Genomic DNA, 18711 nt, shown 5'->3' with positions numbered 1-18711 from the left:
TTTGTTACAGTCCTTGCATGGTATTTTGCAAATGACATTTGTTTTGCTGGTTATTTGTATAGGGTCTTTTAGATTCGTGAGCTGCTGTTTAAGTGTGTTGGTAGGTTTGTGGGCTATCATGATACCAATGGGTCTGAGTAGTCTGGAGGTCATTTCAGCAATGTTTTTGATGTAAGGTAATGTGGCTGGAGTTCCAGAAATGAACCTAAAAGACCCTGTATAAACAATTAGCAAAACAAATGTCATTTACAAAATACCATCCCAGGACTTTAACAAACACTACATTGAACAAACAGGCAGAAGACTTGCCAACAGGATACATGAACATCAACTAGCCACAAAAGGATATCACTCACTATCACTAGTATCTTTACATACAGACAAAGAAAGACACCACTTCAACTGGGACAACACATCCTAGGACAGGCTAAACAGAGACACGCACAGGAATTCCTAGAAGCATGGCATTCAAACTGGAACTCCATCGATAAACACATTGATTTAGACCCCATCTACCATTTTCTGAGAAAAAGAATTGAAAATGATATCATCCACCCAAGACACATAAATAGAAAGCGGGACAAAACACCAGCGCTTCACCGGGGGCTCACTGATAATGTTACCTAGTATGGTGACAAAATGTCTGAAAACGAAATTTTCAGCTCAGCCGGCAAACTTATGCTGAAATGGCTGGCATTAGATCAATGTAGTTACCTTGGAGTGTAGTGGGACGAGAGAAAATTATTGTGATGTGAAAGGATTTACAAACAGGGATGAGGAACTTTAAAATGTAAATTTTGCTTGACTGGAAGCCAATAAAATCCGAGACATAGATGATGGGAAACATAAATGAGATTTGGAGCAAGTAAGGGTAAAGAATTTTGGATGACCTCGGTTTTAGAGGATGGAACATGGGAGACCAGCCAGAAGTGTTGGACTGGTCATGTCTAGATATAAGTGGGGCATGATTATAGGTTTTAACAGTAGGCAAGGTGATGCGGAGTAAAGCAGGTTGATGTTAGAGGTAGCAACAAACCATCTTGGTGATGGCATTGGTCAGAATCTTGGCTTGGGTTCAAATAAGACACAAAGGTTACAAACAACCTCAGTTGCCAAGGAGAGGGACAGAGTTTTGTTTCGGAAACTTCATTTTTCTAGAATTTTGAAGTCAAATTTAAGAACATGCAGGATCAGATTGTTTCCAGTCTTTGCCAAAACTTGCAATGTGAGGTCTGGGGAATAAGGTTTAAACAGGCTTTTTTTTTCTCAAAGTCATGGCTCACATGTTTTTTTTAAACAGCCTTCTCAACTTTGTCGTGGCACGTGCCTTCACTGCTAGGCTTTATTAAGCCTTATTGAAATTGTACCATTTAGTTTGTGATGCATCCATTATTTTTTATCAAAATTTATCAATTAATGTGTTCACTTTCACATGCTATGTCTGTTATCTTACTAGTCTCTTACTATCCTCCTCATTTAATGAAGAAGGGCTTATGCCCGAAACGTCGATTCTTCTGCTCCTTTGATGCTGCCTGACCTGCTGCACTTTTCCAGCAATGCATTTTTCAGCTCCTCATTTAATGTACAAGATTACAAAAAATAGTAACAACACAGTCAATCGCAAACATTTAGAGCCAAATGTATGTAAATGTTGGTATGATCCCCATGCTTTGAAATATAATGTCAAAATATTAACTTTGGAAAAAGCTGATACTGTTGAACTCAAATAAAAGGTACTTAGGTTGCAGTTAAAACTTTTTGAAAGGTGTGTTAATGGGGTCAGTTTGCTCAGTTGGCTGGACAGTTGGTTTGCAATGCACGGTGATGCCAATTGCATGGGTTCTGACTGAGGTTCTCCGGCAGTATGGCAGCTCTCAGGTTAAACCATCACCAGTTGTTTCTCTTGAATGGGAGAGCAACCCTGGGATTCTATTATCTTTTTGTCATACACTTATAAAATGCACAAAATAGTGCAATTTTTATATAGAAGTTTGATCTTAAGATAATATACACAAATCAATCTAATCTTTTCTGGATTTCTATAGTACAACCATCCATTTGAAGATGACCTAATTGTTAATCTTGAGGATATGACTGTTGATGCTCCATCAGGTAAGACACAATAATTCATCACATAATATCATCTAGAAAACTTACCGGAGTAATTTTTTAATCAGTGTAGTATTCTCAGCAGTCTAACGCCTTTTCCATACATTAGAGTTGGTTGTGATCATATAAGTAAGAATGGCAAGCAAAAAACAGTTATACTTTGCTGAATAATGGACCAGTATTGGACTATGCCAAAAGGTTGGGGGGGGGGCAATAAAGTATTCTGGTCGCAGTAACACATTGTGCCATTTTTTAAACTTTGTGGACTATTTGAATTCTGCAGCAGGAGAGAAAGAGAGACCACAATATTGATTCTGGGGAGAAATGTGAACAGATTTGAGGTTAAGTTTCACCAATTTGTGGGGCAGATTAAAGATGAGGTGGTATCGTGCAAGGGTGGAGGTTTTGAAGATGGTGCTTGATGATTATCGTTTTGAAATGAAGAGGAGACCATTACAATTCCAGCTAGCATTGGCCCAGAAGGGATGTTTTGTTCTAGTAATTTAGTGATAGTGAGATTAAGGGCGCATGAGTGGGTGTTGTGAACAAGTTCACCTTAGAGGGCATGCAGAAGAAAGGAGAGTAGAGTGAAAATAGGATTTTGTTGAGAGGAGGGTTAAAATTGCTGGGTTTGCCCTCAAAAAAAAAAGCAAACATCCATCTTTTAATAGCTTATAGTTGTAATAGCAATCAATTGTCAGAGCAGACAATTGAACTTCAAACTGATGGCATTTGCATTGGTTGGTGGTGGTGGGGTGATTTTGTTTGATCCTTTTGCATGATTCTGAAGCAGTGGAGCTCAACAATAAAGTGTTTAATATTGTTCAATCAAACCTGGTGATGGATAGCTAAAATAATCTTGCATGTAATATGTTCAAGCTACAACCATTCGTTTTGAGTGAGAAAGATGAGTCCCATGGTCAGGAGGAACAAAGTAGGAGACAGATAATTGAAATATTGCCCCAGACAAGCTTTTAAAAATGGAGGTTTAAGACTTGTTGAACAGATCGATGGATGCATTAAAGGTAAAATGGGGGTTTAAAAGTGTAGTTTTGCATGATTAGCAGGTTGAAATGAGATGTACAACAGAAGTGAGATACATTGAACAAAGAGTACTGTAATATAACTAGATCCTGTGGCTTGTGCCAAGTCTCAGTTGAAGCCCAGATAATAATTGAACCTTTTCAGAATAAGGTCATCTCTGAAAAGAGCCTTGTTTAATGATTTAAAAAAAAGTTATGATGAAAATCCAGTGATTGTTGCTTCCCCAGCAGATGCCAAATGGTTTGTCTTGAAATGTTGACTATATCTCTCTCCACAAAGTTTCTCCAGCATTGGTTTATTTTTCCAGGTTTCCAGCATTTGCAATATTTTGTTATTATAGTGGCAGATGAGGTGAGCAGCACAGATTGGAGCAAATACAATGCTGGAGAAATGCAACAGGTCTGAAAGCATACATTATACTGCCATACATTAAAGACATATCAGAGATGATGACGAAACTACTCCACCACTTGGCATCATGGTAGCCCACAATACCGACCAACACACTGAAACAGCTCCTGATGAATTTAAAGGGCCCTGTACCAACAACCAGTAGAATGAACGTCATATATAAAAGACCCTGAAAGGGCTGTAACAAACATTATATTGGACAGGCAGACAGGAAACTAGCCAGCAGGATACATGAGCACCAACAAGCCACCAAAAGACTATGACTAGTATGCATACCCACAGATGAAGTGGGATACAAGTTCAACTGGGGCAGGCTAAACAAAGACACATGTGGGAATTCCTAGAGGTCTGGCATTCCATCCGGAACTCCACTAACAAACATATCAATTTTGACCCTATTTACCAACCTCGCAGAACCAGAAGTGATATCACCCACCATAGCAGACCAAGGCACACAAATAGCAAGTGGGACAGATCACTGGCTCACTGATTATGTTACCTAGCATGGTGACAGTGTCTGAGAACAAATCTACCAGTTCAGCAAGCAAATGTACAACCAGGTCTGGAAGCATCTGTGGAGAGCAAAATGGTTAACATCTCCAGTCTGGTATGATTGTTGTGAAGGCCTTCACATTTAGAACAAAATGGACTCGTCAGTGACAGGCAGCATGGTTTTGTACAGGGAAGGTCTCATCAACCTGATTATCACTTCTTCAAAAAGTTCAAAGATAATTGATGAGGGAAGGGCTGTGGATATAGTTTATATGGACTTTAATAAGGCATTGGATAAAATCCCACATGGTAAACTGGTACAAAAACTAAAGTCATATGGGATTCAGGGTGGGCTGGCTAGATGGATACAAAACTGGCTTGGTCACAGAGAAGGTGGTAGAAGGGTGTTTTTCAGAATGGTGACTGGTAATTAGTGGTGTTCCACAGAGATCAGTCTTAGGTTCTATGTTTGTAGTATATATAAATGATCTGGAAGAAAATGTGGGTGGTCTGATTAGTAAGTTTGCAGATGACATGAAGATTGATGGAGTTGCTGATAGTGCCGATGATTGATTGTGAAAGGGTACAACAGGATTTGGATTGGCGACTTGGGTACAGAAATGACAGATGGTGTTTAATCCAGACGAATGCAAGGTGATACATTTTGAAGGATTGAATTAAAGTGTGAATTATATTGTCAATGGCAGAATCTTTTAGAGCATTAACATGCAGATGGATCTGGGCATGCAGTTCCACAGTTCCCTAATACTGGCAACACAGGTTGCCAAGATGATTAAGAAGCCAAATGGCATGCTTTGTCGGCTGGGGCATGGAGTACAAGAGTTGGTAAACCAGGTTGCAGCCATATTAAACTCTTGTTAGGCTGAGTTTGGAATATTGTGTGCAGTTTTGGTTGCCTCACTACCAGAAGGACGTGGAAGCTTTGGGGAGAGTGCAGAGAAGGTTCACCAGGATGTTGCTTGGTCTTGAGGGCATTGGCTATGAGGAAAGGTTAAAAAGACTGGAAAGATGGTAGCTGAAAGGAGACCTGATAAAAGATCTACAAAATTGAGAGGCATAGATAGGGTGTGTAGTCAGAGGCTTTTTTTCCCAAGGCTGAAGTTTCAATTACAAAGGGGCACGAGTTCAAGGTGAGAGGGGGGGAGTTTTTAAGGGAGATGTGTGAGGGAAGATTTTCACGCAGAGAGTGATCGGAGCCTGAGTCGACTGCCAGAAGAGGTGGTGGAAGCATGTTGGAACATATAAGAGGCATCTGGGTGGTTACATGAACGAAGAGGGTATAAAGGGATACAGACTGAGTAAGGGCAGCAAATTTGTTTTTAGTTTAGTTAGGGCATGAAGATTGGTGCAGGTTTGGAGGGCGAAGGGCCTGTTCTTGTGCTGTGTTTTTCTTTTGTTGTCTTGAAATGTTGACTATATCTCTCTCCACAAAGTTTCTCCAGCATTGGTTTATTTTTCCAGGTTTCCAGCATTTGCAATATTTTGTTATTATAGTGACAGATTAGGAGGTTAGCTGGGTTAGTCTCCAGTGTGTGAATTGGATTGAAGGAAATAAATAGACCTGTTGCTTTCTCGGTATTTTTCTAATTAATGTTAATACACACCTCTGAACAAGTGAGACTTGAACTCAGGCCTCTTGGGCCAGGGGCAGGAACACTACCTCTGTGCCATAGGAAACCCCCTCTGTTGGTTTCTGTTCTTACAAAGGCAGTGACAAATGTCACAATTAAGTAATGGGCAATTCAGTAAGCGGCACAGAATTAATGGAAGATAGAGGGATTGTGATGGGTCAGAGGACAAGTCCATGAGAAATACCACAATTCAAAAAACTCATGTGGTTGATCTGTAAAATCTGTTGCTATTCCTTCAATGCTATTTTGATCTTTGCCACTGATTTATTATGTCTTGTTCATGGTCTCTGTTTTATTTAAACATCTCTTAGAACATTTGTTTCTGATCCCACTTCATTTAGAATGTTTACTCATAAGTATATATGCATGATTGGTACAGTCTCCATTGTTTACAGCTGCTACATTGGTTTAGGTGGTTAATGCCCGAAGTAGATACATCAGAATAATGTGCAACCCTGTTCATGCCATCCAGTCCCTATGTTTAGGTTTGCCATGCCTCTTGCATAATGATTAAAACGATTGACAGTTTGTTAGTGAAAAGTTTGTTAGAGCGCCTCATCTTCTGCCTGGGAACCCTCCAACCACAAGGGATGAACTCAGATTTCTCCAGTTTCCTCATTTCCCCTCCCTTCACCTTGTCTCAGTCAAATCCCTCAAACTCAGCACCGCCTTCCTAACCTGCAATCATCTTCCTGACCTCTCCGCCCCCACCACACTCCGGCCTATCACCCTCACCTTGACCTCCCTCCACCTATCGCATTTCCAAAGCCCCTCCCCCAAGTCCCTCCTCCCTACCTTTTATCTTAGCCTGCTGGACACACTTTCCTCATTCCTGAAGAAGGGCTTATGCCCGAAACGTCGATTCTCCTGTTCCTTGGATGCTGCCTGACCTGCTGCGCTTTTCCAGCAACACATTTTCAGCTCTGATCTCCAGCATCTGCAGCCCTCACTTTCTCCTAGTGAAAAGTATAGCACATCAAGCCTAATTATGATATCTGGCAAGAAAAGTGTGCAATTAACCAATCCATTCTTATTTATTCTTTGTTTATTCTTTGTAGCACTGATGTGAGTATGGTGGTTATTGTGTACAGTACATTTGTTAACTTCACACAAACATTAAAACATTTTTGATTAATTCTTCTATTTTCCAGATGCTATTGATATTTTCGGTATTTGAAGTTTCAAATAGCAATGGAAACTTTTTAGTTAGGTTATTATTTCCAATTCAACTCGAGCTGTGTCCGATCAGAAAAATTAATTACTGTAGTTATTGCTTAACAAACTACATGGTGATTAGTAATTTTTCCATAATGACAGTTTAATATGTTGTAAGTGACATATTTGTAATTCAATTACATGGTACTAGAAACTAGTTGTCACTGATTAACTGGTTTAGACATCTGCCTACTAAAATAACCAGCAGTAACTGTAAATGAAGCCTTCACTTAATTTATCTTGTGTCTGCTATGTTATGGCAGGTTAGAGACACAAACTGCAGATGCAAGAATCCAAAATAGACAGGCAAGAGGCTGGAAAAACGCAGCAAGCCAGGCAGCATCAGGTGGAGAAGTTGACATTTTGGGTGTAATGGCAGGTGGCTTAGTGGTTAGCACGGCTGCCTCAGCACCAGGGACCCGGGTTTGATTCCAACTTCGGGCAACTGTCTGTGGGGAGTTTGCACATTCTCCCTGTGTCTGCGTGGGTTTCCTCCCACAATTCAAAGACGTGCAGGTTAGTTGAAATGGCCATGCTAAATTGCCCATGGTGTTCAGGGATGTATACGTTAGGTGCATTAGTCAGGGGTACATGTAGAATAATAGGGTAGGGGAATGGGTCTGGGTGGGTTACTCTTTGGAGGATTGGTGTGGACCTATTTGGCCAAAGGGCTTGTTTCCACACTGTAGGGGTTCTATGTTTCAATGAATAATTTACTGAAATTTAAATGGATTCAAGTTTACCTTTTACATCATGACATAAGAATTATCACAACTTAAATGAAATGTTAATTCCTGTGCAGATTGCAGACTTGTCATTAATTACATTATTGTGGGAAAACATTTGGTTTCTACCCGAGCCCTTTCCCTGGAAAGACTGGAGATTCTGTCCAGTTAACTGTAGTCTTACCTTGGTGGAGGCTGACTTAAAATTTATTTGCAAGCAGGTTAACTTGGCCAAATAAAGGTCTTGTTAAAAATTAACAATGGAAAGGTAAAATTTTATTTCAAAGGTAGATAAATCTTAATTTTTTTAGGGCTATGAAATAGAAACTATGAATATTCATTTTCAGTGAGTTTTTAATATTGTATTTCATAAAGAAGGACATTTAGTAACATTTATAGATAATCTTTTATCTTTTTAGGTCCAGTAGCATGGTGTCCCATTGACTCTCCGCATTCTTTCTTGAGAAAACAAGCCAGAGTTAACCGTAAGAAAAAGGTGCAGATTGTATCCTGTAGTATTTTCTGTTATTTTGCAATTGGTTTACCAGTATTATGATAATTTTAGCTTGAATTTCAACTGAGAATTTTTTGACTTTGGGCATGATCTACATAGATATGTAAACTTGAGTATTTTAAAATTATGCCAATTTCAAAAATTAGAATGACTTTGAATTGGATCATGTACAATATTTTAAAGATTGGTTTTACTGTGGTGCTTTAGACATGGGGCCACTCTGTCCTTGATTAATTGCTACATTTTCTGATCATTCTCTAATTCATTTTTACTATTTGTTTGTTACACTGACCATGTAATCTAGCTAGTTGAAGTAATTTTTGTCTTGAACAGCATTTTAGTTTCCTGTGGTAATAGTGAGCCATACTTCTGGAAAAGTTTGGTTACAGTCACAGAAAACTTAAAAACAACTTTTTCCAAGCATAAATGTCATCTGTGGCTGAACAGAATCAGGAGAAAATTACTGAAATGTTTTTTTTTATCTATACTTCAGTCTGGAAAATATTATGCACCTGATGAAAGCCTGAAGGACCTGATGAGCACAGAGTTATCAGGTTAGTTAAGATGTTTTCTTATTACTTTCAAGATATGATTGTGGAGCTATTTGTGAGAAACAATGCATTAAAACTTTTGCAGACAATGCATCAATTTTCCAACAGTTATAACATAATACTCTGATGTGGGCAACTAATAGTTTCTCTACAAAAAACAGAAATTTGAGGGTTTTTTGGATCAAAGGGGATTATCTCAACCTGTTCCAAAATCCTCAGCTGTCGTGCAGGACCTTTTGAGCTTGAGTCCATCTTTCTAAATTTTCTAGCTACATAATCTTCTGTGTTTCATAATTTAATATTTTAAAATTTGGATATTTAAAAGTAGAACCTCCAAGGTCATAATCTTGGGTTAAACTCTAAAATAAATGATCAGATACTGGAAATCTGAAACAAAAATCACTGCAAGAACTCAACAGGTCTGGCAGCATCTATGGAGAGAAAGCAGAGTTAGCGTTTTGATTCCAGTGACCCTTTAGAACTGGTTCTGAAGAAGGATCATGACTCAAAATGCTAATTCTGCTTTTTCTCCATAGAAGCTACCAGAACTGCTGAGTCTCTCCAGCAAAATGTTTTTGTTGGGCATCTTGCATGTCTGTGATTTAGGTAGTGTACTGGCATTGGCTAAATTTAGAAAACAAAATACTCCAGATTGGTGTAGGAGGAATGGGATTTCAGTTCATTGGGCACAGGCGTCAGTACTGGGTAGAAAAACTCTTTTCTAGTAGGGCAGGCTTCACTTAAACTCTGTTGAGGCCAATCCTGATTAATTGAATAATTATGGTTTTGGAGCAGGCTTTAAACTAAATAGGGCGGTTTTGGTGAGGGAATACTTTTCCTCACAAGCAAAAGGATAAGGTAATATTACAGAACAGCTACTTGGGTATTGTTCCCAGAATGGAAAAGGAAGGGATAGAATGTACAAATATAAAAATAGTGCAAGTACATAGAACAATACAGCACAGAACAGGCCCTTCGGCCCACGATGTTGTGCCGAACATATGTCCTAGCTTAAGCACCTATCCAATTGCCGCTTAAAGGTCACCAATGATTCTGACTCTGCCACTCCCACAGGCAGCGCATTCCATGCCCCCACCACTCTCTGGGTAAAGAACCTACCCCTGACATCCCCCATACCTTCCACCCTTCACCTTAAATTTATGTCCCCTTGTAACACTCTGTTGTACCCGGGGAAAAAGCCTATGACTGTCTACTCTATCTATTCCCCTGATCATCTTATAAACCTCTATCAAGTCACCCCTCATCCTTCGCCGTTCCAATGAGAAAAGGCCTAGCACTCTCAACCTATCCTCATACGACCTATTCTCCATTCTAGGCAACATCCTGGTAAATCTCTCTGCACCCTCTCCAAAGTTTCCACATCTTTTCTAAATTGAGGCGACCAGAACTGCACACAGTACTCCAAATGTGGCCTTACCAAGGTCCTATACAGCTGCAACATCACCTCACGACTCTTGAATTCAATCCCCCTGCTAATGAACGCTAATACACCATAGGCCTTCTTACAAGCTCTATCCACCTGAGTGGCAACTTTCAAAGATCTATGAACATAGACTCCCAAGATCCCTCTGCTCCTCCACCTTACTAAGAACCCTATCGTTAACCCTGTATTCCGCATTCTTATTTGTCCTTCCAAAATGGACAACCTCACACTTGACAGGGTTGAACTCCATATGCCACTCCTCAGCCCAGCTCTGCATCATATCTAAGTCCCTTTGCAGCTGACAACAGCCCTCCTCACTATCCACAACTCCACCAATCTTCGTATCGTCTGCAAATTTATTGATCCACCCTTCGACTCCCTCTTCCAAGTCATTAATAAAAATTACAAACAGCAGAGGACCAAGAACTGATCCCTGCGGAACTCCACTTGTAACTGGGCTCCAACTGAATATTTACCATCTACCACCACCCTCTGCCTTCGACCGGTTAGCCAGTTCTCTATCCAACTGGCCAAACTTCCCACTATCCCATGCCTCCTGACTTTCCGCATAAGCCTACCACGGGGAACCTTATCAAATGCCTTACTAAAATCCATGTACACTACATCCAGTGCTCTACCCTCATCCACATGCTTGGTCACCTCCTCAAAGAATTCAAAAAGACTTGTAAGGAAAGACCTACCCCTCACAAATCCGTGCTGGCTGTCCCTAATCAAGCAGTGTCTTTCCAGATACTCGTAAATCCTATCCCTCAGTACCCTTTCCATTACTTTGCCTACCACCGAAGTAAGACTAACTGGCCTGTAATTCCCGGGGTTATCCCTATTCCCTTTTTTGAGAAGGGGCACAACATTTGCTACTCTCCAGTCCCCTGGCACCACCCCCATTGACAGTGCAGACGAAAAGATCATTGCCAACGGTTCTGCAATTTCCTCTCTTGCTTCCCACATAATCCTAGGATATATCCCGTCAGGCCCGGGGGACTTGTCTATCCTCAAGTTTTTCAAAATGCCCAACACATCTTCCTTCCTAACCAGCATCTCCTCTAGCTTACCAGGCCGTTTCATACTCTCCTCTTCAACAATACGGTCCCTCTCATTTGTAAATACTGAAGAAAAGTACTCATTCAAGACCTCTCCTATCTCTTCCAACTCAATACACATTCTCCCACCACTGTCCTTGATCGGACCTACCCTCGTTCTCGTCATTCTCATGTTTCTCACATACGCATAAAAGGCCTTGGGGTTATCCTTGATCTTACCCGCCAAAGATTTCTCATGCCCTCTCTTAGCTCTCCTAATTCCTTTCTTCAGCTCCCTCCTGGCTATCCTGTATCCCTCCAACGCTCTGTCTGAACCTTGTTTCCTCAACCATATGTAAGCCACCTCCTTCCTCCTTACAAGACATTCAACCTCCCTCGTCAACCAAGGTTCCCTCACACGACCATCTCTTTCCTGCCTGACATGTCCGTACATATCAAGGACACGTCGTATCTGTTCCTTGAAAAAGTTCCACATTTCAACGACATCCTTCCCTGACAGCCTATGCTCCCAATTTATGCTCCTCAGATCCTGTCTTTCAGCATCGTATTTACCCTTCCCCCAATTGTAAAACCTGCCCTGTTGCACGCACCTATCTCTCTCCATAACCAAGGTGAAAGTCACAGAATTGTGGTCACCATCATCAAAATGCTCACCCACTAACAAGCCCATCACTTGTCCCGGTTCGTAACCAAGTACCAAATCCAATATGGCCTCCCCTCTGGTCGGACAATTTACATACTGAGTTAGAAAAGCTTCCTGGACACACTGCACAAACACCGCCCCGGCCAATCTACTTGATCTAAAGAGCTTCCAATCAATATTTAGGAAGTTGAAATTGCCCATGACTACTACCCTGTGGCTTCTGCACCTTTCCAAAATCTGTTTCCCAATCTGTTTCTCCACATCTCTGCTGCTACTGGGGGCCTATAGTAAACACCCAACAAGGTGACTGCTCCTTTCCTATTTTTGACTTCAGTCCACACTACCTCCAAAGGCAGATCCCCCTCGAACTGCCTTTCTGCAGCCATTATACCATTTCTAATTAGCAACACCATCCCCCCTCCTTTTTTACCACCCGCCCCTAATCTTACTGAAATATCTGTAACCAGGAACCTCCAACAACCATTCTTGTTCCTCTTCTATCCACATTTCCGTGATGGCCACAACATCGTAGTCTCAAGTTCCGATCCACGCCTTAAGTTCACCCACCTTATTTCTGATCCTCCTTGTGCTGAAGTATACACACTTGAGCCCATCTCTGTGTCCGCAAGTATTCCCTGTCAGTGCTACCTTCTCCACAGCCTCCCTACATTCTTGGACATCCTGAAAAACAGCTAACCTACTTGCTGGACTACAAGTCCGGATCCCATCCCCCTGCCAAATTAGTTTAAACCCCCCCCCCCCCCGAAGAGTGCTAGCAAACCTACCTCCCAGGATATTGGTGCCCTTCTGGTTCAGGTGCAACCCGTCCTGCTTGTACAAGTCCCACCTTCCCCAGAATGCAGTCCAATTGTCCAAATACCTGAAGCCCTCCCTCCTACGCCATCCTTGCAGCCACGTGTTCAACTGCACTCTCTTCCTATTCCTTGCCTCACTGTCACGTGGCACCGGCAACAACCCAGAGATGACGACTCTGTCTGTCCTAGCTTTTAGCTTCCAACTTACCTCCTGAGCTCCTGAATGACCTCCCCACCCCTCTTCCTACCTGTGTCATTGGTGCCAAAGTAGGCCACTGTAAAAAGGTGAAAATTATAGCATCTCGATGCACGTAGTATTCAAATTGAAATTAGATGAGCCATCTAGCATGGACCTAGGAACCAGAAATACTAACAAAACAGCTCTGTCAACCCTGCAAAGTCCTTATTACTAACATCTGGGGTCTATGGCCAATATTGGACAGCTATCTTACAGACAGTCAAGCAATAGCTTGATGCCTGAAGGTATGATTCCATGAGTATAATGACAATGTCACATTCAGCAACCCTCATGAAGTCTGACACCATCCAGGACAAAGCAGTTGATTGATTGATTGGCACCACATCCATAAACATTTTATCACTCCACTACCATTGCTTGGTAGAGCAGTGCATGCTATCTACAAAATGCACTCCAGAAGTTCTCCAAAGAGCCCACGAGCATTTTCATCTAGAAAGATGAGGGCAACCGATACTATACATGGAAGTACCACCATTTGCAAGTTCCCTTTCAAGCCACTCACTATCTTGACTTGGAAACACATTGCTGTTTTTCACTGTCGCTGAGTCACAAGTCTGGAATTTTCTCCTGAATGGCATTGTGGATCAATCATAGAAGGTGGACTGCAGCAATTCAAAAAGGTAGCTCATTGCTATCTTGTCAAGGGCAACTAAATGCTGGCCAGCCAACAATGCTCACATCCCAAGAAATAATGTTTAAAAAAAATCTAACGCATGCATGATACTTACTTCGTAGCCATGGCCCCATCTAGTACATCACATCTTTCTCAGGTGAATTCGTGCTTCTGGCTCACAAGTTTTTTTTCAGTTCTCCATGCACATACATGTGACATTTGGGTAAAATGGTCCAGTTTTGTCTTGGTCTCTTTTTTTCTTCTTTGACTAGAACTGCCAGATGAACCTTTCTTTAAGAATATGAATCCCTGTCTGTTTAGATATAGGTTACTGCCCAAGTGGCCGTTGCCTCATCCCAAAAATCGTTCCAGTTTCTCAGAAGTCTGCAACTGTCTTTCTGGTTCTGTGTTGACAGTTCTTGATCTCTTTTTCAATGACTGGTTCTGCTCCTTAATCTCGATCTGTGCACAGTTAAAAGTAGATTCAAGGTTCTGTCACTGGTTCCTACAAGAACTAAGATCTTTGGATTGTCTTTCATTTGTGGAATTTATTCTTCCATTTATGGCTTGATGCCCAGACCTCTGGTACCTGGAAACCATATGTTTGTAACTTTGATCACAACTGACAAAAAACTTTATAGCCCCTTGACTATAGAGGTTTCTGTTGGCAATCAGAATTTTGCTCTGTACCTTTTTCTCCCTTGGTTAACCTCTTGCTCCTTGGTGTCCTTGTAGTTTCCAATTAGCAATTATCACCCTTTTTGTTCATGTCACTGTACCTAAGGATTTATTCCAACTAGAGAAATCCCGCTGCTCAAAATTATTCCCATTTCATACTGATCTGTTTTCAACCTAGTTTCCCAATTACTAGCTACTGCTGGTAATGTGTTGAGTGACCGTGAACCATCTTAGCAAAAACCTATCGCAAGGGAATACTATGATTATGCCCAGTTGACTGTCAAGCTGTGCAGCTCTTCACTCAAAGATTGCAAACATCATATACTTCACAATACTTGAAAATCTAAATTTACTGCATGGGCTTCTTTCCAAAACTAAGTACGCAATCTTTTCAAAGAATGTTACATGCTTGATGAAATCCAGAAGGAAAATTGAGCCAATGATTTGCTACTACATTGTAATTGACCAAAATCTAATTGAAATTCTGGGTCATTATTGTACCAGCACTCAATTCACTGGACATATTTGCTTGTTATATGAAGTTTGTCGCGAATAAGCGGAAGTGCATCTCTTGCTATCTTTCATTGGTCAATCTGACTGGTTGATGACTCGGTATTACAGAAGAAATACAGTATTACCAAAAGCTGTGCACTAATGAGAAGAATTAATTTCAGCTTGTTTTCTAGTTTTAATTTGACTTGCACTCTTGTCCCTAATTCAACAGAACAGTAACGAGTTGATAAAGCTAGCAGTACATTGGAGCATTTGTTTGGTAGGTAGTAGTAATTGGATGTTTCTTACAACATAAAGAACAGCACAACTTTCACTGTTAATTAGAATGTTGCCACATGAACATATGCAGTTGAATCAGTTGAAGATCTGGGGCTTTGATAGTGGCCAGTTGCCATTTGTAATGGATTGGATATGTTTGTACTAACTCAAACCTGGATTTTTAACAAATATTTCAATTGAGTCACCTCATCAGATAGAAAAGTCTTAACAGGATGCTAGGCATTATACCTAAAAGCTGTGTCACAGAGGCTATGCCCCATTCTCCTTAATAGGGACATATGGCCTTGGAGGGAGTGGTGTAGATTTAATGGCTAATATTTAGATTGCAAAAGTAAATTACTACATGAGATTTACACGCAGCCTGGTTATTATTCCTGTAATTTACAAGGTTTAGGAGTGTATTTGATATTTTCAATATATCAATGGGAGTTAAAGATGCAGATGGAAGCTACTTTGGATTGTGAAGTATAAGACTAGGGGATATAACCAGACTTTTCAGGGATAAATTAGGAAATATTTCTAACAGTGCTAACACTGATAGATGTTTGGTCTCCTACAAATTGCAGTTGATGCTGCAACTGAGCGAAGTTATATGTTTATGACTTATGTGAACAATTTGGATGAAAATTTAGGAGGCATGGTTAGTAAGTTTGTGAATGACACCAAAATTGGTGATATAGTAGACAATGAAGAAGGTTATCTGAGATAACAAAGGGATATGATCAGTTGGGCCAATGGGCTGAGGAGTGGCAAATGGAGTTTGATTTAGATAAATGCAATTAGTCAGACTGACAAGGGCAGGACTTATACAGTCAATAGTAGGGCCCTGAGTGGTGTCGAACAAAAAGGCCTAGGGGTTCAGGTACATAGTTCTCTGAAAATTGCATCACAGACAGTATGGTTAAATTATTTAGCATGCTTACTGTCATTGCTCAGACCATTGAGTAGAGGAGTTGGGATGTCATGTTGCAGTTGTACAGGAAGTTGGCGAGGCCTCTTTTCGAGTATTATGTATAGTTCTGGTCACCCTAGTAAAGGAAGGATATTATTAAATTGGAGAAAGTTCAGAAAAGGTTTACAAGGCTGTTGCTAGTAATTAAAAGTTTGAGTTACAAGGAGAGGCTGGAGCTTTTTTCCTTGGAGAGCAGGACTTTGAGAGTTGTCCTTTATGGAGATGTATAAAATCATGAGGGGTATTGATAAAGTGAATGACAAAGGTCTTTCTCCTCGGGTAGGGGAGTTCACAACTAGAGGATGTACTTTTAAGCTAAGAGGAGAAAGATTTAAAAGGGACCTGAGGGGCAGCTTTTCCACATACCACTTAGCTTGTATGTGGAATGAACTGCCAGAGGAAGTAGTAGAGGCAGGTACAGTTACAACATTTGAAATGCCTTTGGACAGGTACATAAATAGAAAAGATTGAGGGAAAAAGGCCAAATACAGGCAAGTAGGAGTAGTTTGGTTTGGAGAAACTTGGTCAGCAAGGAAGAGTTCGGCCAAAGGATCTGTTTCTTTGCTGTATGACTTTGTGACTCAGTAATTGGGTCACAATGCATTAATTCCAATGGATCTGCAATAATTTTATGAAATTGGTTGCAGACTCATTTGGCAACATTGACTAGTCTTCCTAATAGAATTGTCTGGAGATTTTCAACAATTTTGTTTTCTACTATTTTCAGTATTCCAAACTTCAAATTTGAAAAATTGCCTCTAAAACTTAGAAAGCCAGGATCATCTTTTAGTTTCTATATTGGATTGCAATTGACACAGCAGTTGTCTAATTAAAAGTTTCATCAGTATGAGTAAGTAGTACAAAAACGCAATTGGTATAATTGCAGCTCTGCAGTCTGGTTGCATTGTCTTGAATTCAACTTAGATTAGATTCCCTACAGTGTGGAAACAGGCCCTTCAGCCCAACAAGTCCACACCGACCCTCCGAAGAGTAACCCACCCCCCCCTGATTAAAGCACCTAACACTATGGGCAATTTAGCATGGCCATTTCACCTGACGTGCACATCTTTGGACTGTGGGAGAAAACTGGAGAACCCGGAAGAAACCCACGCAGACACGGGGAGAATGTGCAAACTCCATACAGACAATCGGCCGAGGCTGGAATCGAACCTGGGACCTGAGGCAGCAGTGCTAACCATTGAGCCACCGTGCTGCCCAATAAAGATACTAGTAATTAACTTGTGTTAGGAATAAACCAGTCTATTTGTTAAACACAGGTATTGGAACTTGTGGCTCATAATTTTGTCATTACATTTTTTAAATCTTAGGATGGCGCATATTGATATTGAATGAGTATTTGAGCTAATAATATTGGCTTCACATTGCTTGAATGATAACATATCGGTGTGTTCTTTTTTTAAAAATGGTGGCCCCCTTTTTACCCCCTCAGCTTATGAATTTCAGGCATAAATTCTGTCTTACAAAATCACAGTATCTGAACAACTCACGGAGGGTGATGCAGAATGGCCTCGCCAATGAGGAAATAAGTAGGAGATGTAAAAGAAGTTGGTATATCTTGAATGCATTTAAAGTGAACTAAGAAAACTTATTGTTTTAAATCCAAGATCAAGCAGATCGGAGTTCTGAATTTAAAGCTGTCAAAGATGAACAATGCATGCCAAGTATGTCCAAGGTACAGCGTAATCTTTGATCAACTTTTTCTTTCCTATAATCTGATAATTTATATAACCTTCAGCTATGATTTTTGTGTTATGCAAATCACATGCATGATATCAACTTTCCCAAGTGATTTATAGTAATGTATCCATGTGAAACATTGAGTCCAGCTGTTTTGTTAAATTTGTTTTCATGTGCAATTTATTTATCACAGTCACTTGTGATGGTAACATTTCTTAATGAGATTTACACTTGAAGAGTAAAACAAGCATTGATATTTTGTGATCCATGCATTTTCCTTTATTTTCCTAAATTTCTTCCTGGTGTGAAGAGTTATAAATTCATTCTAGGGGTGAGCCTTTTCGGTTGTTAAAAGGATCTGGATTTTAAATTTGCCTGCTTTTGCACTATGCTGTCAGCTGTACAGGTCCTTCATCAGGAATAAAGGCAGAGAGCCTGAAGCATGGAGAGATAAGCTAGAGGAGGGTGGGGGTGGGGAGAGAGTGGCATAGAGTACAATAGGTCAGTGGGGAAGGAGATGAAGGTGATAGGTCAGGGAGGAGAGGGTGGAGTGGATAGGTGGAAAAGGAGCTGGGAAGGTCGGACAAGTCCGGACAGGTCAGGGGATCGAGTTGCTGGAGGTTAGAAGCTAGGATGAGGTGGGGGAAGGGGAAATGAGGCGAGTTTGTTTCAGGACATGGTTGAAGAGCTTCAGGGCTGAGGAAATGACCTGGGAGTTGCAGTGAGAGAGAGACTCCCTGAGATTCTTGTAGAGAGAGGAGGAAAACTTCTTCAAGGCAGGCATCCTTGCAAGAGGATTCGCAGTAGGGTTAAAATCAACGAGGTAAAAACAATGACTGCAGATGCTGGAAACCAGATTCTGGATCAGTGGTGCTGGAAGAGCACAGCAATTCAGGCAGCATCCGAAGACAGGCAAAATCAACGTTTCGGGCAAAAGCCCTTCATCAGGAATAAAGGCAGTGAGCCTGAAGCATGGAGAGATAAGCTAGAGGAGGGTGGGGGTGGGGAGAGAGTGGCATAGAGTACAATAGGTCTTCCAGCAC

General features: G+C 40.9%; 1 protein-coding gene across 6 annotated transcripts in view; it reads left to right on the top strand.

Moving 5' to 3' along the window:
• Window positions 1-18711, top strand: part of hjurp (Holliday junction recognition protein) — a 48673-nt gene that overhangs the window by 3206 nt on the left and 26756 nt on the right. For 5 of the 6 annotated variants that reach the window (XM_043701050.2, XM_043701048.2, XM_043701049.2 and 2 more), the window contains exons 2-5: window positions 2046-2112; window positions 8068-8144; window positions 8656-8716; window positions 17596-17663. In XM_043701050.2, coding sequence (XP_043556985.2) covers window positions 2046-2112; window positions 8068-8144; window positions 8656-8716; window positions 17596-17663 — 273 coding nt within the window. Of the gene's footprint in view, window positions 1-2045; window positions 2113-8067; window positions 8145-8655; window positions 8717-17595; window positions 17664-18711 lie in introns of those variants that run through there. The other variant, XM_043701052.2, reaches the window with a different exon arrangement.

Source organism: Chiloscyllium plagiosum, unplaced genomic scaffold (genome assembly GCF_037043375.1).
Source record: "Chiloscyllium plagiosum isolate Xiang-an unplaced genomic scaffold, Cpla_swu_hap1 HiC_scaffold_12, whole genome shotgun sequence".
NCBI lineage: Eukaryota > Metazoa > Chordata > Chondrichthyes > Orectolobiformes > Hemiscylliidae > Chiloscyllium > Chiloscyllium plagiosum.
The sequence above is the reverse complement of the archived record's forward strand: the minus strand, read 5'-3'. Positions and strand labels throughout refer to the sequence as shown.